Source organism: Pelophylax lessonae (assembly GCF_965119305.1).
Source record: "Pelophylax lessonae genome assembly, chromosome: 9".
NCBI lineage: Eukaryota > Metazoa > Chordata > Amphibia > Anura > Ranidae > Pelophylax > Pelophylax lessonae.
Genome location: NC_138776.1, coordinates 124,045,685 through 124,072,569, shown reverse-complemented (window position 1 = coordinate 124,072,569; position 26,885 = coordinate 124,045,685). Strand labels below are relative to the sequence as shown.

General features: G+C 44.0%; 1 protein-coding gene across 2 annotated transcripts in view; it reads left to right on the top strand.

The window, feature by feature from the left end:
* UBE2D1 (ubiquitin conjugating enzyme E2 D1) overlaps positions 1–26,577 on the top strand; it is a 65,788-nt gene extending 39,211 nt beyond the window's left edge. The window contains exons 2-8 of one of the 2 annotated variants that reach the window (XM_082268033.1): positions 7,284–7,347; positions 7,434–7,465; positions 8,199–8,276; positions 16,681–16,786; positions 22,253–22,346; positions 26,324–26,365; positions 26,505–26,577. In XM_082268033.1, coding sequence (XP_082124159.1) covers positions 7,284–7,347; positions 7,434–7,465; positions 8,199–8,276; positions 16,681–16,786; positions 22,253–22,346; positions 26,324–26,365; positions 26,505–26,529 — 441 coding nt within the window. In that variant the 3' untranslated portion in view covers positions 26,530–26,577. Of the gene's footprint in view, positions 1–7,283; positions 7,348–7,433; positions 7,466–8,198; positions 8,277–16,680; positions 16,787–22,252; positions 22,347–26,323; positions 26,416–26,504 lie in introns of those variants that run through there. The other variant, XM_082268034.1, reaches the window with a different exon arrangement.
* Positions 26,578–26,885: the final 308 nt, after the last annotated feature.

The window sequence follows — 26,885 nt, the reverse complement described above, 5'->3', positions numbered from 1 at the left end:
AGCTCCTGTTGGCTACTATTTAGCCTTGGGAATTATTTTTTTTTCTGTTCCCACCCGTCCATGTTTAACACTGCTTTGGGACATCCCAAGAGTTAAGATCTGAAGCTATGTCCGTCAATGAACGAAAGGGAAAATGGGATTTTGGACTTGCCATAAAATCCGTTTCTCACAGCACCCACCTCCTGGAGTTGTAATTTTGACACTGCTTGTAACTAAACTGCCTATAGCGCAGAGAGGGAGTATACCCCCTGGGACTGCCCATGGGTGTAGTAAGACTTTTTTTTTCTGCCTAGTGTCTTACTCCTGTAGGGGGCAGTATAACCCAACGGTTATGTGGATCTGAAGCTGTGTTTGTCAATGAACATCCTCCTATCAGGAATAGGCACCAGGCAGGAAAAAAGCTTAACCACACCTATGGGGGCTCACACTGCAGGCATAACCCCACACACCCTGCTGCTATCAGTTTTTCTGCCTAGTTTAAGGAATAGGACCTAGCTTCCTGCTTGGACTTCGGTCTTAGCTATTAAGGGAAAGTTTGTTAGTTTTTTTTTTATTTTCACTAGTTAGTTCCTGAGGACCAAGATCCAGAGGAACTGCAAGCAACAGCCGGCTGAGGTTTTACTCTGGATAATCTAGGTCTTTAAGGTCTCCCAGCCTGGCCAATGAGCGTGAGCAGGTTATAGTCCAGAACTATGCCTCGCCACGACAGTGTCCCGACAGATGGGGACGAGCCTGCGAGTGGACTGTCTCTCGCTGGGACGCATACGGCCTGGAACACCATGAGTCGCAGCTTGCCCTTGGCTGACAGCACCCCCATCCCGGGTGGGAGGCGATCTGTTTGGGACTGGGGCCCACCTGGTACCGTGGTGTGGTGAGTAAATTGTCCCCCCAAAAACACCCTAGTCGACGTGGGCCCTTCCCTGGAATAGTTGGCCCTTAGGGGCTCCCTCAGTACCCCTGGCACCTAGGACTAGTCCTGTGTACCCCTCGGCATTCCCCTACCCCTAGCAGGTTTACCTTGGAGGGGCGGTAATAATGCAGCCATTGTGGCGCTTATTTGAGGGGGTGACTTGTCCTGTGTGGGCCCCTGGTCAGGGACCTTCCGATGCCTATTGTTCTGGGCCCCCTTTTGGGGATCCTGAAGATCGCATGGCACGCCGTGGGGGCCGCCATTTTGCTGTGGGTCATGATTTTTATATCCCCATTAGATTATATGGGCAGCCCTTTTCTCTAATTCCCCATTGAGAATGCATGAGCGGCCATTTTCCTGAGGTCCATAGCCTGGACAGGCACGCGGCATGGCTTTTTAAAATATAGAGGCTGAGTTTTCTCTTCCTCTTCCTGTACAGTCAGTTTAATTTTTTCACAGATCGTGCTAGAAGTCTCCTCTGTGGGTCTGGTAACGTTTTCCTGGGGTTCCCTGTGGGTTTTTCTTCATTCTGCTAGTGACTTATAATGACCAGGGATTGTGAGCCTGCACTTATAGCGGTGGGACTGCGTTTTTGGCGATCTTAAAGAGATTCTGCCCAAATATTTTAAAAAAGTGTAACCTGATGTCCCAGGATAATATTTCACCTGCAGACCCCTTGGGTCTGCAGGTGAAATATTATCCTGGGACCCCCTGGTTCAGTCTCAGCCAGAGATTGCAGCATTTTTGCAAAATCTGATGTCTAAAGTAGTGTCATTGCTAGTGCTGCCAGCCGCAAATGCCCTCCTCCCTCACCTCCATCAGCAGGGTCTTCGGACTTCGGCAGACGCAGACCATCCTGAGGGGTTGGTGTCATCGCATTCTGACGGTGAATAAGACCTGTCATCAGCTGCCGTGTGGGAACGCACTTTGGTGGAAACTTTGATAGTTTCAGTGTGGGAAACTTTAAAATTGGCTGATGAACCCGTACGCAGGTGTCATTTGGCTCCTATAAATCGGGCAAGGTGTTCCCTTGTCCATAATTGTTTTATACTATTGTGGATGAACAATGGCAGCACATTAAGCACATGTTAGTGGTGCTTAAGGGTTTTTTACATGCGGTTACCCCTTTGTAGAGGCAGTGTCCGTTAGGTGGACTGTACCACCAAAAGTGGATCCCCCCCCCAGGTTCCCCCAAGCGACTCTGGTACTGGTGAAAGAGTCTCCAACTTTTGCCCCATGGATAGATGGGTGGAATTCTTGTCCCGCCGTTTTACATGTGGTAGCAGGTCACATATTAAAGACTACCTTTTGTGAATGTCTTGGTAGCGCAGACTGCTACGGAATGGTGAAGTTACTTAAAAGTAACTTGGAAGCTGAACGGCTCCCCCCTGCAGTGTTGGAACTACTGGACCAGTTGGCTCAAGCCCTGGTGTTCATGTAGGCCTTGACTGATCTTCCCTTCTTAGGGGAGAGGCTGTTTGAATCCTCTCTGGACAAGTTGATCAAACGTATCACGATGGCAAGAGCACTCATCTCCCCAATCCTCTAAGGGCAAGATGCCACATCCTAGGTAAGGGTTTTCCTTTAATGCTCAAACTTTCTTTTCGTGCCTCCAGGTCGCACGAAAAGGGTAAATCGTTGAGATCTTCTGGGGGTTCCAAGAAGCCATGATCGGGAAAAGCAAAGAACGGCCATTCTGGACCTGTAGACAAGACCTCATCTGCATGAAGGGGCGCCTTCACCCCATTCTGGGGTAGGGGGATCTCTTTGTTTCTTTCTGGAACCCTGGACCTCCTTGATTCAGGACAAATGGGTTCACAAACTGATCCAATCTGGGTACAAGATCGAATTCTGGTCTTGCCCATCGGACAGTTTCTTCCCATCCAATCTTCGACTATCCCCAGTCTGGTTAAGGGACTTGTGAGGGGCAGTACACAATTTGCTTTTACAATGAGTGATTGTACTGGTTCCTTTGCAGGAACGTTTTCAAAGGTTTTATTCATACCTCTTCACCGTGCCCAGGAAGGAAGGCAGGGTGCATCCCATCCTGGATTTCAAGGACCTGAACCGCTTAGTGCGGGTACAGAAGTTTCGGATGGAATCCATCCGCACAGTAGTGTAGTCACTACACCAGGGAGATTTCTTGGCCTCCATAGATCTCAAGGACGCATATCTTCATATCCCTATTTACGCTGGACACCAACTTCGCAGAGGAGCATTATCAATTTTTGGCGTTAAGCTTTGGTCTCACCTCAGCTCCCAGAGTGTTTACCAAGGTCTTAGCACCGGTTTTGGCATTGCTGCGCCAACGGTGGGTTGCGGTACTGGGGTACCTAGACCATCTCCTATGTAAAGAAAACAGAAACTGAGCGCCTCTAAGTGCAGCATTTATTGAAGAAAATCAAACGCATTATAATGGCAACTCACATGGTGAAGGGAAAAGACAAGCTGTGAAAGATCCGCTGGTAGGGCTGATGGAAATCCAGGGGTCCCGTGCGCGAGCTCTGAAACGCGTCATGTCATCCCATTACCTCCGGTGACGTCACGCAGCGTACGCTGCGTTCCAGCTTGGTCCTTTGGCGCCCAGCCGCATCCGGAAGACGGACGATTCCCAGGACAGTGTCGTTCCGCCCTTCAGACCAGCTCTCGGCATCTCCACTCTCCGGGACCCCTGGATTTCCATCAGCCCTACCACCGGATCTTTCACAGCTTGTCTTTTCCCTTCACCATGTGAGTTGCCATTATAATGCGTTTGCTTTTCTTCAATAAATGCTGCACTTAGAGGCGCTCCGTTTTCTGTTTTCTTTACATTGTCCCACAGCACCGACTTCACTGTGTCCCACGGAGCAGCCCTTACAGCAGCAATTGGACTTAGTCTGATCTACACCTGTTGGACTTTTTATTGGACTAACGCCCCTTCATACCCAGTCCACAGATTGTTCATATTTGCAGTTGAGCTATATCTGTGTTCCATTTTTTAGCATTCCTACATCACTCCTACTAGCCTATACTCAGAGCGCTTGTTTTGTTCTTGTGTATAGACAATCTCCTAGGAGAGTGGACTCTCCTTCAGTCTTGTTGGGGGATCGGACGGTCACTGTCAGAACTCTGCAGGATTTCAGTTGCAGAATTTCAGTTGGATCATCAATTTCAAGAAATCCACGCTGACACCTGTCTTGAGACTGGATTATCTGGGCTTTACTCTGGATTCAGCCTTGGCCAAGGTATTTCTTCCCCCAGACAAGCTGCAAAAGTTGCAGGAGGCGATTCGGTTGTTGTTGGCTAACAATCTGTCCTCTCCGAGTTTGCATGCGGGCCTTGGGTTTGATAGTATTAACCTTCGAGGTGGTTCCGTTTGCTCAGTCCCATACCAGACCTTTGTAAAGGGAGATTCTTGTCAAATGGAGCAAGGATCCAAAGTCCTTGGACTCTTTGATTTGGTTAATCCACAACACAGTCTGCTCTGTTGTGGTGGATTCTGTCTCCAGCACTATGCCAGGGCAAGTTCTTCTTCCCTTTGTTTTGGACAGTGGTGACCATGGATGGCAGCCTATTAGGCTGGGGCGGGGTGCTAGGGAAGCTTTGTGCCAGGGTATCTGGATGAAGGCAGAGTCGAAACTACCTATAAACATTTTGGAGCTCAGAGCAATAAAGCTTTGTCTGAGCCATTGGACCACTCGTCTGCAAGATTGTCCGGTTTGGATTCAGTCAGATAACTCCACAGCTGTGGCTTGCATCCATCACCAGGTGGGCACCAGCCACCAAGAGTGTCTTGGCAGCCAAGAAGGTGGCTGAGATTCTGGCCTGGGTGGAGCAAAATTTATTCCAGCTCTCTATGCTGTACACATTCCAGGTGTGGAGAACTGGCAAGTGGACTACCTAAGTCGTCAGGTGTTGGATCAAGGGGAGTGGTCCCTGCACCCAGAGGTGTTTCATCTCCTGTGTGTTTGGGGAGGGGACTCCCAACGTCGATCTGTTTGATTCCCGCCTCAACAAAAAGGTTCAGAGATTCATAGCCAGGTTTCGAGATCCTCTGGCCGACGCCACAGACTCTCTGGTGGCTCCTTGGGGTCAGTGTCTGCTAATTTTATTTTTTTATATATTTTTTTGGATGTGGTTCGGACGATCGATCAGGGTCTATCCGGAGACCACAGAGTCTTTTAGAAGATCAGACGCTCTTTTTATCCTTCCCGAATGATCTCCTAAGGGATTGGCTGCGTCTGCGGTGGCCATATCCGGATGGACAAGCTTATTCACTGAAGGGTCAAGTTCCACCTTTTCTGGTGAAGGCACATTCTACGGGAGCACTGAGCCCTCATGTGCTTTTTGCCATCGGGCATCAGTGCTGCAAGTTTGCAAGGCGGCAACTTGGTCGTCTGTGCTTACGTTTAAAAAATTCTACAAAGTAGATGTGTTGGCATGTGACTAGCAGGGCATTCTGGGACTCCGACGTCACCGAAAGGACACCCCAGCTTCAGCTGCCCATACCTGAGATGGCAGCGCTGGACAATACATTTTCAAGGTAAGTATTTCTTCTAAAAGGCAAGTGAAACGGGACAGTTCAGAGGCTATCATTGCCTAAATGCACTAGCCCTGACTGTCCCGGGGGTATTTTTAGGTAAATATTTTTTTTTTCAGGGTGGAACTCCGCTTTAGAGAACTTTTTTTTTTTTTTTTTTTTTTTTTTTTTAAATTTGTTTCTCTTTGAGGGTGTATTGTGTTTTCAGGGTGAGCTCCATGTTACCTGGTTGGCTAAGTTTTTTTTTTTTTTTTTTTTTTTTTTTTTTTTTTTTCCTTCCTTCCTTTGGGGAGTTACGTTTCCGTTTGACTTGTCTTCCCACTCCTCATGAATATACTGCTTTGGGAAACCCCTATAGTCTGACTAGATGGAGCTGCGTCTGTCGAACAATAGATACAACTGGATTTTTGTAGAACTTACCGTAAATCCTTTTCTCTGAAGTTCGACAGACTCAGCACCTGCCCCTCTACTTCTGAGTGAATGGGGTGGTTTTTCTATTCTAAACACTGCTTATAACTAAACTGTTTGATAGCAGGGTGTGTGGTGTTATGCCTGCAGGAATGAACCCCATAGGTGTGGTTAAGCTTTTTCCCTGCCTAGTGCCTATTCCTGATAGGAGCATAAACCTATAGTCTCTGACTAGATGGAGCTGCGTCTGTCGAACTTCAGAGAAAAGGATTTTACGATAAGTTCTTACAAAAATCCAGTTATTCATTATTCTGTTAATTTTAAAGTAAACCTGGAAAGAAATAAGGCCATTGACTTTGCAAAGAGCACACATCCTGTACCCAGGATGTGGGTACTGTATCTGTATCCATGTGCTGAGTGAATCTGTATAGAAGTTATTTTAAAATTCTAAATCAGCTGCTGCAGTTGCAGGGTTCTAATGAGGAACGTGGCAGGGTCTGCATCGCTTTAGACATGATTTCTCTTTTTGAGTATCTCACCAAAAATGTTTTTGGTGCAGGGGATGCCAAAATATGACTTGTATCTTTAGTGCAGACCTCTGGGAAAATCAGCAGTAAGCCAATTGCACAAACAGGAAATTACATTTTTGTGGGCATTCTGTACAACATCGTTGTACAGAAAGCCTCCAGCTTGTCAAATTGCATTGCATTTTACAGAAAATGACAGCGCTGCAGATTAAAAAGAAAAGGTCATTTTTAATGGCATTCAGTGTTGGTATGACTTGTGTAGCAATTGTATGAGCTATATTTTTTGTTTTGCAATTTTTTTTTTTTCCCCCCCACAAAAGTGGCGTTACCCTTTAAGCGGTAGTATCCCGCTTTTTGACACTTTTACCTACAGGTAAGCCTATAATGAGGCTTACCTGCAGGTACAATTAATATTTCCTAAACCGGCACGGTTTAGGAGATATTTGCAGTGCATGCAGCCGCTCACGCGAGCGGCGCATGCGCTCTGAAGGTCCGGGGGGACCTTCAGTTTTCCTTGCCGGGAGCTTGCCGGAAAATCACTCCCACGCGAACCCGGAAGAGACGCCGAGGGATCATGGCAGCGCCCACAGCGATGTCCGGGGGTCCGTGTCGGGGCTTCGTTCTAAGGTAAGTAATACATAATGAGCTAGTATGTGATGCATACTAGCTCATTATGCCTTTTTGTCTTGCAGGTTTTTTATTTTTTTTTTATTTCGGGTTTACAACCGCTTTAAGATCCTAGAGCTATAGGGAAGATTATCTTCTGTCATTTGCAGGGAAATGCAGAAATATTGGCTGAAATTTCTCATTAACTATCATTGAATGCACTTAATGTCCTTTTTGCTAGCCTGCTTATATTTTTCAAATGCTTATTTTTTTCTGAATGCTTGGAGTAAAACCCCTGTTTCGTGCATTTAAGGAGTTAACAGACTTGCAGCGTGATCCTCCAGCCCAGTGCTCAGCAGGACCAGTAGGAGATGATAGTAAGTTTACCTAATGTAATGTGTATATTTTGTTTGTGCCTGACCTGTTTCAGAACATCCTTATGATATGTGTTTTCTCTCCGCAGTGTTTCACTGGCAGGCCACAATAATGGGACCTGTAAGTATGGGGTTTTATGTATATAATTCTTTAGTCCTGAGGACAGATGACCATAATTTTAATGTAGGCCTCGCGTGTAGGAACATGGAGAAAGCAATTTGATTTGGAGCTCGTAAAAAGTTTGAAAATGACAGCCTGCGTCTTAGATGTTATGGATAACTTCTCCATCACTTGCCCATTGTGCATTGCCACCTTTTTTTAGCATGAATTAGTCTCCAGAAGCTGATAAAAAACGAGATTAGTAGAGCATGTAGGCATTGCCCTTTTGTTTTTGGAGTATTTAAAGGAATTACATCACCCTTCCTACATTAAAAAAAAGACTTCTCTCTCCCTCCACTCGTTTACTTCCCATTCCTCCTAGGGAACTTGCTTCCGTGTGTGTGTGTGTGTGTGTGTGTGTGTGTGTGTGTGTGTGTGTGTGTTTTCTATGTTATATATTTGTGAAGCTGATTTAATACAAGAACGCATTCAAACCTATATGTCTCTCGTCCACAACCGAAGCAGAGTGATGTCTATATCCATTAGAGTCAATACACCAAGAACCTATATTTTATTTATTGGTGTTCTATTGTTCCCCTTACTTTTGCAATATGCTCCTCTGGAAATTGAACATATTATTTTGTTAATATGCTGTGAAATTAGGATTAAATGCCGTTGTAGGTTTAACATTAAATCAGTTTCCAGACTAGGATAAGTAAAGTTTTTTTTTTTTTTTTTTTCTCTCCCCCTGCAGCCTGACAGTCCTTATCAAGGTGGAGTCTTCTTTCTTACAATCCAGTTTCCAACAGATTATCCATTCAAACCGCCAAAGGTGAGAAGTTCTGTGGACACCGATGTCTTTGTCATGTTAAAGTCAAGTAAAGATTAAGATTTAGTCTCCTTTTAATAATGGATACAAAGATAACATTCCCAGGGAATGGATAAGCACCAAAGTGGGTGAGTTTTCATGGCAGAGCAGAGCCACTATAATTCTTTGCAATCCTGGGGAGGAGGGGGGGGGTGTAGTATTGGAAAATCTTTCTAAGTAACAGCAAGAATTTCACTCTTGTAAATCTCTGTACATATAGTTACTGCATGTAATGCAAACATTGGCCCTCCTGCTTGCATACATTAGATTGCATCAAAAGGCAAGCTTCACTGTAAAGTGATCATTACAGATAGTCTGAATTCATTCACCCGTTTGGCTTCTAAATCACTTTGCAACCTAAGCAGTGGGACCTTCTAACCATAATAGTTTTCAATTCTTTTCGCTTGGATTTTATCAGCCTTTGGCTGCATTGTCCATTATTTCCATCCAGAATGCAGCAGGGGGTGAGGTGAACCCTCTTGTAATGGACACAAAGGGTCTGTTTGCCATTCCTCAGCGTCCAGGCTATCTCAACACCAGAGTCTCAGAAATGTATAGTGGGTATAGAAAATACTTTTTTAAAATAATCGCTGTTTCTCTTCCGTTTATCGACGGACACAGCAATCCATAAATCATTAGTACTTGGTTATATTGCCTCCTCCAGGAGTAGGACTAGGCAGAACAAAAAACACCTGGCTACGCCCACAGGCGGTCCGCAGCTTGGTATATAACCCCCCCCCCCCTCTGCTCTAGGTAATCAGTATTAATCTGTCTAATCAGGAGTAAGGACATAGGCTTCCGGCTGGGATCTCTGGCCCTAGCAACTTTCTCCTTCCTTATCTTTTTTGTTTTTCTATCGAGAAATCTACCATCAACTTTCGAGCTAGGCATCGGGCTGGATAATCTAGATCCAGTGGTCCACCCAGCCAGCGAGCGTGTGCAGACTGCAGCTACGCGCTAGGTCAGACGCGACATAGCCTTTGGTCTCGCCTCAGCTGATGTAGCCATGGGCGTGGTTGTGTTGTTTGGTACGCATAAGTCACCTCGCACTCCAAAAGTGTTTCCTTATGTGCCTTATTTTGACAGGTTTTCCTGTAAGCAATGGTAATAACCAAAATTACCCCTTGTGATCCCCAAACGTTTTGCTGTACATTAACCTTTAAGGAGTCACTTTTAATAAAAGTGGACTAGTCCACCAGTGGTGGACCCTCCTGTTTTCAGGTTGAACAAAGCTACCATGATCCCAGTAGAGGAATCCCCGTCCATTAAGGACCTGGCTGACAGGAAAGCGGAGGCTTTGCACGCACCATGTTTACTATGGCTGGTTCGACATTGCGACCAGTCTGTGCCTCAGCCCTGGTGTCTCTGACCCTAACTGAATGGGTCAAGCCTTTGCACCAGGGCCTGGGGGGGGGGGGAGCAGGTCCCCGCTGCTTATGTTGATTTAGCGGACCAGTTGGTCCACGGGCTGCAGTTTATTTGTGATGCTGCTTTGGATACAGCTCCTGTGTTGTCCGAACTTTGTTTCATCGGTGTGATTAGGCGCGCTGTGGCGTAAGAATTGGTCTGCAGACTAAGCCTCTAAGAAAGCTCTCGTTCATCTGGCCTTTCAAGGCGATCATCTGTTTGGGGCTACCCTGGATGACCTCATTAAAGGGTATCATGGGGGGAGGGGGGAGGAGAGAGAAGAGTACATTCCTTTTATAGTCTAGGAAAGGGAGGAGTCTTGTTGCAGATGGTGGCCCTCCTTCTCAGCACATAGAAAATTATTTTGTGCTCCTGGGACGGAGAATAAGGGAAATAAATCTTTCAAATCTTCCCCAGGAGGTTCCAATCATCCTTGGTCTGGTAAGCCTAGAGCTAGCTTCTGCAGACCCGCAGACAAGACCCCTTCAGCAAGAAGGTCTGCCCTCACCCATTATTGGGGTAGGGGGACATCTTCGCTGGTTTCTTGCCTCGTGGACCTCCTTCATGACCGTCAAGGGGATCCACAAAATGATTGTTTTGGGGGTACCCAGAAAGGGGGATAAAGCTTGTCCTTTTCAGATTTTTTAGGTCCCTGGTCTCCTTGTGCAGATTAATTCCTGAAAAAGTTTAGGTTATGTCTGAACTACCTAAGGTCTCCCCCCAATTCCCTGTTCAGTGAATAGATTTACCTAGGTCTTATTCTAATTCTGACCAGGGTGGTCCTTCCTCTAGGCAAACTTCAGGAGCCACAGGCTGTGATTCACCGGCTACTGTCACACAGATGGTTCTCTCTCCCATTTTGCATACAGGTTTTGCCTCTGGTTGTATACACCTTCAAGACAGTTCTGTTTGCACAGTCCTACATGCAGCTCCTTTTTAGCAGGTTTGGCTCCACAGGAGGATACCGAGTTTCGTGGCAAGATCATGGCAGGCTCTGGCAGGCGTCCGAGGGCCACGGTAAGGCAAGGATCGTCCTCGGCTCAGGCTTCTTCCGCAATTCCTGTGAGGAATCAAGGGTGAGGATCTTTTAATCATAAATGTCACTTGGGTGCTTCCTCTTGGGGAAGACTAGTTGTCCCAAGGGCTGATATACCATCCTGCTTTACAGTCGCTGGTTTTAATGGCTTAGATATTGAAAGCCAGTTGCTGAGAGAGAGAGGTCTGTCTGGATCAGTGATCCCTACTATGGTGAAGGCGAGGAAGTCGTCTTCCAGCAAGATATACCATCGTACGTGGAAAGCGTACTTATCTGGGTGTCGATTGGCGCTCATCCTCGATCCTTTTCTGTGGCTCGCATCTTAACCTTTCTTCAACAGGGCATTGATTGTTGGCCTTGAGTACCATCAAGGGCCAGGTGTCTGCCCTGACAATCTTCTTTCAGCGACCCCCTAGCCATGTACTCTTTAGTTCGTACCTTCATTCATAGGGTTCAACATTTGGCTCCACCTGTACGGTCTCTTTTGCTGCCATGGGCTTTAAATTTAGTTCTTTAGGTTCTCCAGAAATCTCTATTTGAGAATATTCAGGAGATTCCCTTGCCTACGTTATCCCAGAAGGTGACATTCTTGGTGGCGCTTACCTCGGCCCGCAGGGTGTCGGAATTGGCGGCATTATCCTGTCGCATTACCTATTTAGTGGTCCATAGGGATAAAGTGTTTCTTTGTCCTTGTCCATCATTCCTGCCCAAAGACTTCCATTTGAATGAGGATGTTGTGTTGCCTTCCTTGTGTCCCAAGCCGGCTCATCCCAAGGAATTTGCTTTGCATACCTTGGATGTGGTTAATGCGATTTGGGTCCTTTCGGAGGTCAGACTCGCTTTTTGTTACAGACGGACCAAGAAAAGGGTTGGCCACTTCTTCGGCTACCATCTCCAGATGGATCAGGCAGATGGTGACTCAGGCCTGTTCCATTAACCACTTTAGCCCCAGCCCTATTTCGGACACTTTTTGTTCACAAGTTAAAACCAGTATTTTTTCCTAGAAAACTACTTAGAACCCCCAAACATTATATATATTTTTTTAGCAAAGACTCTGGAGAATAAAATGTCGGTCATTGCAAAATTTTTTGTCACGCGGTATTTGCGCAGCGGTCTTTAAAACGCCATTTTTTTGGAAAAAATTTGAAAAATCACATTTCACTGCATTTAAAAAATACTAAACAGTAAAGTTAGCCCATTTTTTTTGTATATTGTGAAAGATGATGTCACGCCGAGTAAATAGATACCAAACATGTTACGGTTTAAAATTGCGCCCCCCCGTGGGATGGCGACAAACTACGGTCAATAGAGATCTCAATCTGCGACGCTTTAAATTTAACGGTTACCAGTTTAGAGTTAGAGTGTAGCTCTTTTTTTTTAATTATTGCTAACGCTCTGGCGATCGCGGCGATACCTCACATGTGTGGTTTGAACAGCGATTTCATTTGCGGCTCGACTTGCGTATACGTTTTTTTTTGTGCGCGAGCTAACGGTGACGGGGACGGCTAAATTTTTTTTTTTTTTTTTTTTTTTTTTCCTATTTATTTTTTCTTTTTTTTTAAACTTTATTACAGGTTTTTAAAAAAAAAAAAATCTGATCACTTTTATTGCTGTCACAAGCAATGTAAACATCCCTGGTGACAGCAATATGTCGTGACAGGTACTCTTTATGGAGGGATCGAGGGTCTAAAAGACCCTGGACCCCTCCACTACACTTCCCTGTATGCAAAACGCCGAAAACGGCATTTTTGCATACAGCCGTTTTTCAAATCTGCCGCCTTTTGCAGCACAGTAACCCGGACGTGACGTCATGGACGCCGCCTCCGGGTTACGTCATCGGAGACCCGATCGATGCCGTTTCCGGCATTCATCGGGACTCCATCCAGCCGGCGGACGTGCCGGCTGGGTGCTCGGGGCTCCCGGTGGGACGGTAGCCCCGAGCAAAGCCGCGGAAGGCGGCGGGAGGGGGGGGACGTCCCCTCCCGCCCCCCCGGGTAACGATCGAGCGGCTCCCGAGCCGCATCGATCGTTACCGACGGAAAGCCGACCGTCGGCTTCAAACAACGGTACCGGGATGATGCCTCTAGCTAGAGGCATCATCCCGGTATAACCCCGCAAAGTCTGATCACGTAGAGGTTACGTGACTGGTGGTAAAGTGGTTAAAGGTCAGGTTTCATCTTTTCCTGTCATGGCGTATTCTACTTGGGCGCTGAGTGCTTCTTGTGCCTTCCGTCATCAGACATCAGTATCGCAAGTTTTCAAGGCAGCCACTTGATCTTCGGTGCATACCTTCACAAAATTCTATAAGGTAGCTACTTTGGCATCTGTGGATGTTTTTTGGCCATAAAGTTTTTTGCAGGCTGCTGTTTGAGGGGCTGTTCCCTCTTGAGGACCGTTTTTTTTTTTGTTTTTTTTTTTTTTGTTTTAAACTTTTTTTTTTTTTTCAGACGGGGCTCCTGTGACCTGTTTAAGGCTTCTGTGTCCTGGTTAAGAGCTCTTATGTTTAGCCTTGGGTTATTTTCCCCACCCCTCGTTTTCCTTTTGGCACTGCTTTTGGACGTCCCAGTAGTTATGATTTATGGAGAGCTGTGCCCATCGAACAAAAGAGAAAATGGGATTTTTGTACTTACCGTAAAATCCATTCCTGAGTTCGACTGACCTAGTACCAACCCTCCTATGGAGTTCTGATACTTCTAATACTGCTTGCTACTAAACTGATTACCTAGAGCAGAGAGGGGGCTTATATACCAAGCTGAGGACGGCCCATGGGCATAGCCAGGTGTGTTTTGTTCTGCTTAGTCCCACTCCTGGAGGAGGCAAAATAACCCAGTAGTTTATGATTATGGAGCACTGTGTCTGTCGAACTCAGAGAAATTGATTTTACGGTAAGTACAAAATCCCATTTTTTGTTTTTATTCAGCTGTATTCAGTACTCAGTGCTACTTATAACTTCCAAGTCAAAGATACAGCTGCAAGAAAAAGTATGTGAACCCTTTGGAATGATATGGATTTCTGCACAAATTTGGCATAAAATGTGATCTGATCATCATTGAACTCGCAACAATAGACAATCGCAGTCTGCTTAAACTAAGAACACACAAAGAATGAAATGTTGCCATGTTTTTATTGAACACACCATGTAAACATTCACAGTGCAGGTGGAAAAAGTATGTGTACCCTTGGATTTAATAACTGGTTGAACCTCCTTTGGCAGCAATAACTTCAACCAAACGTTTCCTGTAGTTGCAGATCAGACTCACACAACGGTCAGGAGTAATTCTTGACCATTCCTCTTTACAGAACTGTTTCAGTTCAGCAATATTCTTGGGATGTCTGGTGTGAATCGCCACAGCATCTCAATCGATTTGAGGTCAGGACTCTGACTGGGCCACTTCTTCGGAAGGCATATTTTCTTGTGTTTAAGCTATTCTGTAGTTGATTTACTTCTATGCTTTGGGTCATTGTCCTGTTGCAACACCCATCTTCTGTTGAGCTTCAGCTGGTAGACAGATGGCCTTAAGTTCTCCTGCAAAATGTCTTGATAAACTTGGGAATTTTTCCTTCGATGATAGCAATCCGTCCAGGCCCTGACGCAGCAAAGCAGCCCCAAATCATGATGCCCCCACCACCATACTTCACAGTTGGGATGAGGTTTTGATGTTGGTGTGCTGTGCCTCTTTTTTTGCCACACATAGTGTTTGTTTCTTCCAAACAACTCCACTTTGGTTTCATCTGTCCACAGAATATTTTGCCAGTACTGCTGTGGAACATCCAGGTGCTCTTGTGCAAACTGTAAACGTGCAGCAATGTTTTGTTTGGACAGCAGCGGCTTCCTCTGTGGTATCCTCCCATGAAATCCATTCTTTAGTGTTTTACATATTGTAGATTCGCTAACGGGGATGTTAGCATTTTCCAGTGACTTTTGTAAGTCTTTAGCTGACACCCTAGGATTCTTCTTCACCTCATTGAGCAGTCTGCGCTGTGCTCTTGCAGTCATCTTTACAGGACGGCCACTCCTAGGGAGAGTAGCAGCAATGCTGAACTTTCTCCATTTATAGACAATTTGTCTTACCGTGGACTGATGAACAGCAAGGCTTTTGGGGATACTTTTATAACCCTTTACTTGCATAAAGCTGGAAACAATCCTTAATCGTAGGTCTTCTGAGAGCTCTTTTGTGCAAGGCATCATTCACATCAGGCAAAGCTTCTTGTGAAAAGCAAACCCATAACTGGTGTTTTTTATAGGGCAGGGCAGCTCTAACCAACACCTCCAATCTCATCTCATTGATTGGACCCCAGTTGGCTGACATCTCACTCCAATTAGCTCTTGGAGATATCATAAGTCTAGGGGTTCACATACTTTTTCCACCTGCACTGTGAATGTTTACATGGTGTGCAATAAAAACATGGCAACATTTCATTCTTTGTATGTTATTAGTTTAAGCAGACTGTGATTGTCTATTGTTGTGACTTAGATGATGATCAGATCACATTTTATGACCATTTGTGCAGGAATCCATATCATTCCAAAGGGTTCACATACTTTTTCTTGCAGCTGTATAACCCTAACATGTCCTAAAACAAATTTAAGAAGTTGGAGGAAAAATGTCACCCCTTGTGTCGTATTCTGTTGAACTACCTCTTATTTGAATTGCAACCCTTAGTCTGTTGGGATATGGCTCTAACTTTGCACATCGAGACTTTGCAATATTTACCCACTCTTCTTAAGTTCAGTTAAATTTTATTGTTGACTGCAGTCTTGAAGTCATTCCACAGACTTTCAATGTGGTTTTAGTCTGGGCTCTAAGCCATGCAAGGACGTTCACCATTTTCTCCTTCAACCACTGTGTGGTCATTTTTGCTGTGTGCTTTTGGTCACTCATGTTGGAAGGTAAACCTCCTTCTATTGACCACTTTCTGACTGAGGGCAGCAGATTTTCCTCTAAAATCTGGTGGCATTTTGCCCCATCCATTTGTCTTCTATACTGACAAATACTTAACGTGATACTTAAGTCTCATTTTTTTTTTTTTTTTCTTTAAAGATAACAAACATGTTATACTTACCTGCTCTGTGCAGTGGTTTTGCACAGAGCAGCCCCGATCTGCATCTTATCAGCTCCCTCTTCGGCACTCCTGCCCCCACAGCAAGCAGCTTGCTATGGGAAACCCGAACCGCAGCTCTGTGTGTCCGTTCAGACACAGGGCCGCTGCTTGGCCCCACCCCCCTCTCCTCATTGGCTCACTGCTGTGTCAGCCAATCAGAAGGGACAGTCCCGGACTGCCGAGTCTCTCGCGCAACATTGCCGGATTGAGATTGGGCTCGGGTAGGTATTAGGGGGGCTGCTGCACAGGGTTTTTTTTTTTTTTTTTTAATCTTAATGCAAAGAATGTATTAAGATACAACCACAGTCGTGACTGCATGTGGCATTTCTTGAGGAGTGGATTTTTTTCTTGCAATCCTCACATACAAGCCACAATTGTGGAGAATTTGTGATCTTGTCACATGCACACAATGACCAAATTCCTGCAACTGCGTCAGAGTTGCTGAAGGCCTCTTGGTAGCCTCTCTGACCAGTTTCCTCCTAGCTCTTTCATCCAGTTTGTAACGAGGTAATGAATCCAGGGAGGGTCTGTATTGCACCAAATACCTTCCAATTTTTAAGAATAGACTTCAGTGGATTTCCAGGCATTGATAAATCATTTTGACGGTTTTTTTTTTGTTTTTTTGTTTTTATCTATCTCCTGACTTGTGCCTGTCCACAAACAATTGATCCTTTTCTGTACCCACTGTATAAATACCCCGTGTAACATTCTAACCTCATCCACAACCTGAAACATTGAATATGACCTTTATGCGTGTATGAACTTGACAAGTTTATATATGTGTGTATGTGTATTATAAAATATTATTTTTTTATTTTGTAGGTTGCTTTTACAACAAAAATATACCATCCAAACATAAACAGCAACGGAAGTATTTGTCTTGACATTCTGCGATCACAGTGGTCTCCAGCTTTGACTGTTTCAAAAGGTAAATAATCATCAAGCTGGTGTCCGTTCATGTTTCATTTTTTTCAATTATTTGACTATTGTATTCCTATAGAATAGTGTTTCTGAAATTAAGCCACTGTACTATATTGTATGCCTTTTTTTAAATAGGATTGACCATCTGCTTTGAGTTCGCCTGGAACTCAAGCTGACTGTTGATCATTACACAGTCAGTTTTATTAGTGTAGGTGACCTAGATGTTTGTCTGGTAGATCTCAAAATAAATGTGTGGATAGGGGAATCAAGTAGTTTTTTTCATTCAACCCTCTGGTTGAACAAAGACGTGTATGGTCAGCCTTAGTCTGTATGTGGCACAGCAGTAGTTTATTTTTTTTCTCCCCAAGTTATAGACCTCATATGGTTCTGGTGAGTTTGCATTCCTACTATTGGTGGAGGACATCACTGTGGTGACACTTGAATTATTATTTCACACTGGAAATTGTCGCAATCAATTTTAATATGGACTTTATAATGTGTACAGTTTCTCATATTATGTTTTTATTAGTATTCATTACATCACTGCTGTGTCATATATTTAATTTTCAGCACTGCAACCTTTTATTTTATTATTGTTGGTGTTTGTATATTCTTGTACATACAACTATCTTTATGATTATTTTACTGTCTGTTGACGTCTGCCACTCCGTAGAGAGCAGTGGATGGTCCGATCAGGTCCGCAAGTCTGTACAGCAGACCCGATCTTACCATCCGTTGCTATATATGGAGCAGTCTGTCTGTGTAAAAGGGGTCTTATAGTAAATTGGATGCTTGGAGGATAAAATGCTTTTAATCCATCAGAATATAAACGGTCAGGAGTCAATAAGAGCAGAGGAAAGGTTTCAGCTATACAAGCACAGATTAAATAATTATCCCCCCTAAAAGAAAGCATAATTTTGTCCTCTACGACTACGTACTTGGCTGTTATTAATGTAGACAGAGATTGCCAACCAATAGATCTATGCTATGAAGTTCTCCCAATGCTACTGTAAGTTCCCGTTCACACCATATGTGGGGGGAAAAATGGCAGGTTTGACTTGTATATAATGTGTTAGGCTTGTTCACACCATGTGCGAAGAAGGACACAAAGAAAAATGGGATTTTTTACTTACCGTAAAATCAATTTCTCTGATGTTTATTGACGGACACGGCTCCTGATCTTAACCATTGGGTTTTACTGCCCCCCTACAAAAGGACAATAGACAGAAAAAAAGTCTGGCTACGTGAGTGGGCAGTCCCAGGGGGTATACTCCCACTCTCTGCTATAGGTACTCAGTTTTGTTACCATCATTGTCAGAAGAATTAGAACTCCACAGAGGCGTGGGTGCTGTGTCCTTCAATGAACATCATAAAAATGGATTTTACGGTAAGACAAAAATCACATTTTCTCTTTTGTTCATTGACAGACACAGCTCCTGATCTTCTTAAACTTTGGGACATCCCAAAACAGTGTTAAACATGAAGGGGGGGGGGGGCAGCGAAAACAAACTCCCAAGGCTAAACTATAGCCAACCAGGTAAACAATAGCTTAACCAAAACGACTAGAAGTAGATTTCCTAGCTTTTAACAGCGTTGGAATCAGAGACTAACCTCTATCCATGAGGCTCTGAGGAAGAGGCAGGGCCTTGAAACCTGTCAGCCTACCTACTTACGTTTTTATTCATCCTGTTGGGATACTGTGGACTTCATAGTCATTTTTTGATATGACTATACCAAACACATGTTTGTGAGTACCCCCTTTTTTATACCTTTTTATACATTAAACCAGGGCTTGACAAATTTGCCTGAAATCTAGGAGCCAGCTAAAAAAGTTAGGAGCCAGTTTTTTTTTTTTTTTAAACTAACAACCAAGCTTTATTTAATAAAACTGATACTAAATTTACACATAAATACGACTAGAACCCCACTCTCCTATATAGCGCAATTGGATGGAAACAGACTGTCTGTCTCTTTCCATCCGATGCCATCTGATCGGATCCACGGGATGGATAGAAAATAGAACCACCATCCGTCTGTTTTTGGCGGGCAGGGTCAGATGGCGGCAGATTACCGCTCCATAGAGGAGACTGAACGGTCCGATCAGGTCTGCCTGAAAAACTGACAGGCGGACCTGATCAGACAGCCCGTGTGAAAGGGGCCTTTGGCTGTGGCACGGCGATGAGGAAAAAAAAAAAAAAGATATATATATATTTATATATATATATATATATTTTTTTTTTTAATATGAATTGAAGAAAAAAAAAGAAAACATTTTTTTATTTTTTTTTTTAATAATTAAAAAAAAAAAGAAAAAATTATTATTTTTTTTACATTTAAAAAATAAATTAATAATAATAACCACACTCCCTGTCCACTTACCTTTAAGCAAAGGTAACTGGACAGAGAGATGAAGCCTTAAAAAACTTCCCTCTCTTCTCCTCTTTGGAAGGAGAAGAAAAGGCATTGAGAACATGCATTACTCCCGGCCACCACAAGAGGGCGCCAGTTCCCCTAGCTTCTCATCTCACAGAAGAAGGCCGAAAAGCCGGGGACTAAATTTCTGGACGGCGTGGAAGTCCGTGAACTCGAAGAGGAGGTGGGGGGCGCAAAAGGGACAGGACAGCTCAAGCAGGGCACCCCAGGCGCCAGGTCGCTAATTCTAGTCGCAAATGCGACCTGGCGCCAGGGATTTGTCGAGGCCTGCATTAAACTGTTTTAGGCATAATGTACAAGGCTGGTGCGCCCTCTGTTGGGTTCTTGTTTTTCTCTATCCATCAGCACCTGGCGTTAAACAGCCAGGCCGTCAAAGCCAGCGACTGTAAAGCAGGATGGAAGATTGGCCCTTGGGACAACAGATCCTCCCTGAGACGAAGCTTCCAAGGAACGTCGGTAACCAGCCGCACCAGATCGGCATACCAAGCCTAGCATGGCCAGTCCCAGTCACTAAGATGACCGGAATCCCTTCTGCCTCGATCCTGCATATAAGTCTTGGCAGCCAACGTGTCTGGCGTTAGCCAGAGGATCCCCTGACTGTGACCATGAAACTAACCTCTTCAACTTTCTGTTGAGCTGAGACGCCAACAGATCCACCTCGGGAATGCAACTGATGAATCCCCTCCGGATTAAGCGACCATTCCCCCTGGGTCCAACGCCTGCCAGTTTTCCACCCCGGGAATTTGTACGGCGGAGAGGACTAGAATGAAACTTTCTGCCCACCTTAAAATGCCAGCTACCTCCAGAACCGACGGGGCACTTCTTGTGCCCCCCCCGGTGATTGACATAAGCCACGGTCATGGCATTGTCCAATTGAATGCACAATGGACATGCCTGAAGGCGATCCGTCCAATGTTCCAGGCACAGTCTGATCGCTCAAAGTTCTAGGACATTGATCGGTAGTCTGGACTCTTCCAGTGTCCAAACCCCCTGAGCAGAATTTTTGCAGAGGATGCCTCCCCACCCGGACAGGTTGGCATCCGTGGTGACCACTGTCCAATACAAGGAGGAAGGATTTGCCCAGCCGAAGCGCCGGAAAATGAAGCCACCATATCGGGGTCGCTCTTCTTTCCCGGCTCAGCCATATCTTATTGTCCAGAGACTGTGGATTCTTCTCCCGTTTGCTCAGAATCTCCCTGCAGGGACTGCGTATGGAACTGTGCAAACGAGACTGTCTCAAAAGCAGATACCATCAGGCCCAGCACTCTCATGCAAGTCCGGAGAGATGACCATCTGCTGAACAGCAAGACCTAAATTAGTTTCTGGAGTTTGTCAAAAAGAAGGAGCACTCTGGCTAAGGCCGAGTCCAGAGTCAGACCCAGATAGTCCAGCTTTGTGAAAATTCTGAATCCAGCCAAACTCCCTCAGTTTTTTTTGGTGATCTCCAGGTTTTCCATCAGAGCAGAAGGAGACTCCGCTCGCAGAAGGTGGTCGTCCAAGTAGTCCAGTACCACGATCCCCTACTGGTGTAACAATGCTAGTACCGGGGCCAACACTTTTGTGAAGACCCAAGGGCTGGAGGCGAGACCAAAGGATAACACCACAAACTGATAATGCTCCTCGCCCACGGCAAAGCGGAGGAAGCGCTGGTGACCGGCACATATTGGAATGTGAAGGTAAGCATCCTTGATGTCGATAGAGGCAAGAAAATCCTCCTGATGCAGGGATGCCACCACCGTGCGAATAGACTCCCTTCTGAACTTCTGCACCTGCACATAGCAGTTCAGCGCCTTAAGGTCCAGAGTTGGATGCAACTTGCCTTCCTTTCTGGGAACTGTAAACCGGTTTGAGTAAAATCCCTGAAAATGTTCGGATGTCGGAAACCGGGACAATCACCCCTCGAAGTGACAGGTCTTGCACCGCCCCAAACGGACCCTGTAAGCGGTCCATGGACAGGCACAAGTTGGAAGGAAAGAACCTTTTTTAGAAGGTAAGAACGAAACTTAATCTTGTATGTGGACCGTATGACTTTGTGGACCCACTTGTCTTGCACCAGGGAAGTCCAAGTCCAGAAACCAGCGAAGAGGGCCCCCCCCCCCAACCCCAGATATGGGTGAACGCGCACCTTCATGCTGAAGGAGCCTTGTCTGCGGGTCTGGAAAAGCCCGCTCTCGACTTGCCAGACCAAGTTGGCTTGGATCCACCAGAGAATGCCCTGAAAGGCTTTAATCCCTTGTCAGTCGCCCCTTATGAGTCGAGAAAGATGGCCCACATCTACGACCAGAGTCCTTGCCCTTACTAGCCTGCGGAAGAAAGTTACTCTCTTCCCCCCATGAGACCTTGAATGATGTCATCCAGGGTAGCTCCACACAGGCGATCTCCCTGAAATGGAAGATCAATCAAGGCCTTTTTAGACGTTTGGTCCAAAGACCAGCATTTGAGCCAAAAAAATAAGCTGAAGGACCACTGCCGAAACAGCCTAGCAACTAGGGGGCACACAGGCTACAAGTAACTGACGGCACCCAGAGACCCAGGAGGGATCCCTAGGCCTCAGAAAATGGCACAGGCAGGAAGGGTTCAGGTTTTTCTGCCTAGTGTCCTACTCCTGTAGGGGGCAGTATAACCCAGTGGTTAAGAAGATCAGGAGCCGTGTCCATCAATGAACGTAATTGTTTTCGCAAAGCCTTGTTAACACCACAATTTTGTTTGTCAAGAGGTTTTTTGTTCTACACAGAAAACTGCAAATGTGTTGCATATTTCTGCACAGAAAAAGTACACGTGATACCAGTGTTGTTTGAACAGGGCACATAGAATACAATTGTTTTCTTTTGTACCTTTGCATAGACAGTGGCAGAAACACACGTCTACAAATAGTGAATGAGGCCTAAGTCATCCTGATTTGTTTCCTAGATGACACAGGGTTAAATGATTAAGTACACCTCTGTGGGCCAGGTGCTGGTTTCATGGGTGCTAAATGTTTCTGCATTCACAAGTGCTGGATATAATTTTGTATATTATTTTATTGATTTATTTATTGCAGTTTTGTTGTCCATATGCTCCTTACTCTGTGATCCAAACCCAGATGATCCTTTAGTACCGGATATTGCACAGACCTACAAGACAGATAAGGATAAGTATGTTTGTTTATTTTCCTCCTAAAAATTGGGAAAGAATGTTGTATGATGTCCCCCTCACATAAATATAATATGCTTTTTGAAAAATGTTTTCTTTACAGGGTTTGTCATTTCTTAGCTCTGTGCATTATGAAATTCATCCAGGTCCCGATGTCATGGCATTCGCTTCCTTGCTTTGGGTCTGGTTGAATGGAACAGGGTGCCAGATAAGAGAATTGAGAATACCAGGTTTAAAGTTTTTTGTGGGCAGTATAAAGTGGATTACAGTGGTGGTCAGTAATACACAACATTCATGTTTTTCCTTTCAGCATTTGCCTAGATTAATGAAAGTTGATTTTCTTGCTTAAAGAGACACTGTCACCTTTTCCATTCAGGGCACAGTGACCGTACGGTGCTTTGAAAAAGTATTCATACCCCTTGAAATTTTCCACATTTTGTCACGTTGCAACCAAAAAAGGTATATGTATTTTATGTGATAGACAAAAAAAGTTTCACATTAATTGGGAAGTGGAAGGAAAATGATAAATGGTTCAACTTTTTTCACAAATGTCTGAAAAGTGTGGCGTGCATTTGTATACAGCCCCCCTGAGTCAATACTTTGTATAATCACCTTTCGCTGCAATTACAGCTGCAAGTCTTTTTGGGTATGTCTTTACCCGCTTTGTATATCTAGAGTGACACTTTTGTTCATTCTAATACATGAGTATGCTTTCATCTAAAAAATTTCATTGTAGCTCTGGCTGTATGTTAAGGGTCGTTTTCCTGCTGGAAGGTGAACCTCCGCCCCAGTTTTAAGTCTTTTGCAGACTCGGCAGGTCGTCTTCTAAGATTGCCCTGTATTTGGCTGCATCCATCTTCCCATCAACTCTGACCAGCTTCCCTGTCCCTGCTGAAGAAAAGCATCCCCACCAGCATGTTTCTCGGTGGGAATGGTGTGTTCAGGGTGATGTGCAGTGTTAGTTTTCTGCCACACATAGCGCTTTGCTTTTAGGCTAAAAAGTTCAATTTTGGTCTCGTCTGAGCAGAGCGCCTTCTCAGACATGTTTGCTGCCCCCCCCCCCACGTGGCTTCTCACTAACTGCAAACGGGAATTCTTATGGCTTCCTTTCAACAATGGCTTTCTTGTCGCTCTTCCATAAAGGTCAGATTTGTGGAGTGCAAAACTCAGTTCTGTGGACAAATTCTCACATGTTTGGATCTCTGAAGCTCCTCCAGAGTTACCATGGGCCTCTTGGCTGCTTCTCTGATTCCTTGCCCGGCCTGTCAGTTTAGGTGGACGGCCATGTCTTGGTAGGTTCGCTATTGTGCCATACTCTTTCCATTTTCGGATGATGGATTGAACAGTGCTCCGTAAGATGCTCATAGCTTGGGATATATATATATATATATATATATATATATATATATATATATATATATATATATAAAATATATAATTTTTTTTTTTTTTTAAACGTCGTAACCCTGCTTTAAACTTCTCCACAACTTTATCCCTGACCTGTCAGTTGTGTTCCTTTGGCCTTCATGATGCTGTTTGTTCATTAAGGTTCTATAACAAACCTCTGAGGGCTTCACAGAACAGCTTTATTTATACTGCGAATAAATTAACCACAGGTGGACTCTATTTACGAATTATGTGATATCCCTAGATTTTAGTTAGGGGTATCAGAGTAAAGGGGGCTGAACACAAATGCACGCCATACTTTTCAGGTATTTATTTGTAAAATTTGAAAACCCATTTATGATTTTCCTTCCACTTCAAAATTATGTGCCACTTTGTGTTAATATAGCGCATAAAATCTCAATTAAATAAATTTACGTTTTTGGTTGCAACTTGACAAAATGTGGATAATTTCAAGGGGTATACAGTAGAGCTGCATGATTAATCGTTCTGGGATCGCGATCTCGATCCACCCCCTATGCGATCTCCATCACAAATATCGGCGATTCTGGGGGTGGGGTTATTTCACGACCGCACCTCCGTCACGCCTCCTCTGACGCGGCGGGCCGCACCTCCGTCACGCTTCCTCTATTCAGCGCTCTGCCGATGACGAGGCAGGCCGCACCTCCGTCACACCTCCTCCATTGAGCACTCTGCAGATGACGCGGCAGGCCGCACCTCCATCACGCCTCCTCAATTCAAGTCTGCAGATGACGCAACGGTGTCTTCCGTCCCACCTCAGCCCCGCCTGCTCTGTCCCCGCAAGTGACGAGGTCCTATTTGTTCACGGGTCCGAGAAAATTATGGCATGATGAGCTTTCCATGAGGTAATCAAGGACAGAGGAGGGGGGGGGGAGAGAGAGAGAGGGGAAAACCCTAAAAAATAAATAATTAAATATTGTAATGAATATATATATATATATATATATATATATATATATATATATATATATATATATATATATATATATATATATATATAAATTTCATTATAATATACATTTATTTATTTATTTTTTTAGGGATTACATTTTCTGCACATAACACTACCTTTTCAGCATTTTTACTTGTGAATTATCAATATAATAATAATTAATGAAATTATTTTCATTATATTATTGTTTTATATATATATATATATATATATATATATATATATATATATATATATATATATATATATATATATATATATATATATATATATATATATACACATATATATAATTATAATGAAAATAATAATTTCATTAATTATTATATTGATAATTCACAAGTAAAAATGCTGAAAAGGTAGTGTTATGTGCAGAAAATGTAATCCCAAAAAAAAAAAAAAAATAAATGTATAAATATACGTGGTGTTGAGAATCGTGAGTGAATCGTGATCTTTATTCCAAGCAAAAAAATCGTGATTCTCATTTTTGCCAGAATCGTGCAGCTCTAGTATACAGTAAATATTGTATCTGTTAGAGGTCACCTTTACTCAGTAATACTTGCAATGCCAGCTTTTCCTCGCTACTTCTTCCTCCATTGTAGCTAGTAGAGTGCTCTAGAGAGAGTGGTGATGTCACTTCAATGTGTGACCGTGCTTGGTCGCACTGATTGGCTGCTAGACCCGGGCACTAACATGGGGTGGTCACATGCTCCCCATCCATTGAAGCAATGGCTATTTTCAGTGGCTGGAGCAGTGAGCACAGTGGAATGGAAGCAAGAGGTAAATGTCTGTAGGTCAGCAGACCTATCCACATAGACACTGTCTCTACACATACTAGTCAGACACTCACTTTTCCTTTAATGGACAAAGTGTTCATGTTTGAATATTTTCAACCAAATTGAGTTTTCTGACTTCACATGTTGCATGCCTGTTCTGGCCCATGAGTCGGGGCTGAAAATGTAGACAGCGAGAAATGCAGTAGCAGTTTCATTTCTCTCAGTAAGGTTCCTTTTTAATTGCATGATTTATTTAACTCCTGTAATATTTGCCATGCATCCGGTGTCCTCAGTTTAGTTATACTCTTTACCCCTTCTCATAGGTGCTTTATTGTGCAGTTTTCTTTATAGATCCTTTCATTTCTTTTTTTTTTTTTTTTTCCGTACATTTAGATCTGAGTGATCCTCTGTTAACTGTTAGCTTCTGTGCTACTGGAGGGAGAAAGCATGGTTAACATCTGTGTACAGAAACAAGAGGAGGGAGTCCAACCCACACCTCCACCTGGCTTTCCCCTTCTCTCTGCTTTCACTACTAAAGGGACAGAATTTGTGCGAGGAAGGGGGGGGGGGCTTGTGCTAGGAGTGGGGATTCGGAGGGGGGAGGGGTCTGCTAGAAGAGGTGGGTTATTGGGGGTGGGGGGACAGCAGCATTTGTGCTGGGATGGGGATTTGGGAGGGGGGTGGGTGGAGTGTTAACCTGCAGACCACTGAGCTCTGCCTCGGAGTACATTTTTAAGGCTTGTTCACGCCAGGTGCAGTGTGAAATCGCGTGTTCCTATACCGCACAAAGGTCTAATTTTGTTTGTTTTTGTTTTTTTTCTTACAGGTACAACAGAATAGCAAGAGAATGGACTCAGAAATATGCAATGTAAACTCGTGAAACTATAATTTCATATAATCCAGTGTACTGTAAATTCTTGAAAAAAAAAAAAAATACTAGATTATGAGAAACTGGGCACAGCTTTCTGTTCAGAGACCATTAAACCCCTATATGCTTTGATTTTTAGACCTTTAAATACTTCTCCAAGGTAAAATTCCAAAAGAGCCAAGATGAAGATAAAATTAAGTTTGTGTACATTAAGACAGTCGATGCTGTTTAAGACTCTGCATGTTTCTGCAACATTTGTAATGCAAAAAACAAGCACTTAGACTGGCAATTTTTTTTTTTTTTTTAATTAACTTGACAAATACTGCATATATGTAAGTTTACTTTTTGTAAATCTGTGTTCAGATTTTGGTCTGTTAGCTTACTATTTAATTGTTGTGTTTTTTTTTGTTTTTTGTTTTTTTTTTTTTTTTTACTGTATAGACTTTATTTAACTTTGTAAGTAAACTCATTTTTAGATTTTTTTTATTTTATTTTTTCCTTGTATGCTTAGTATTGTCAA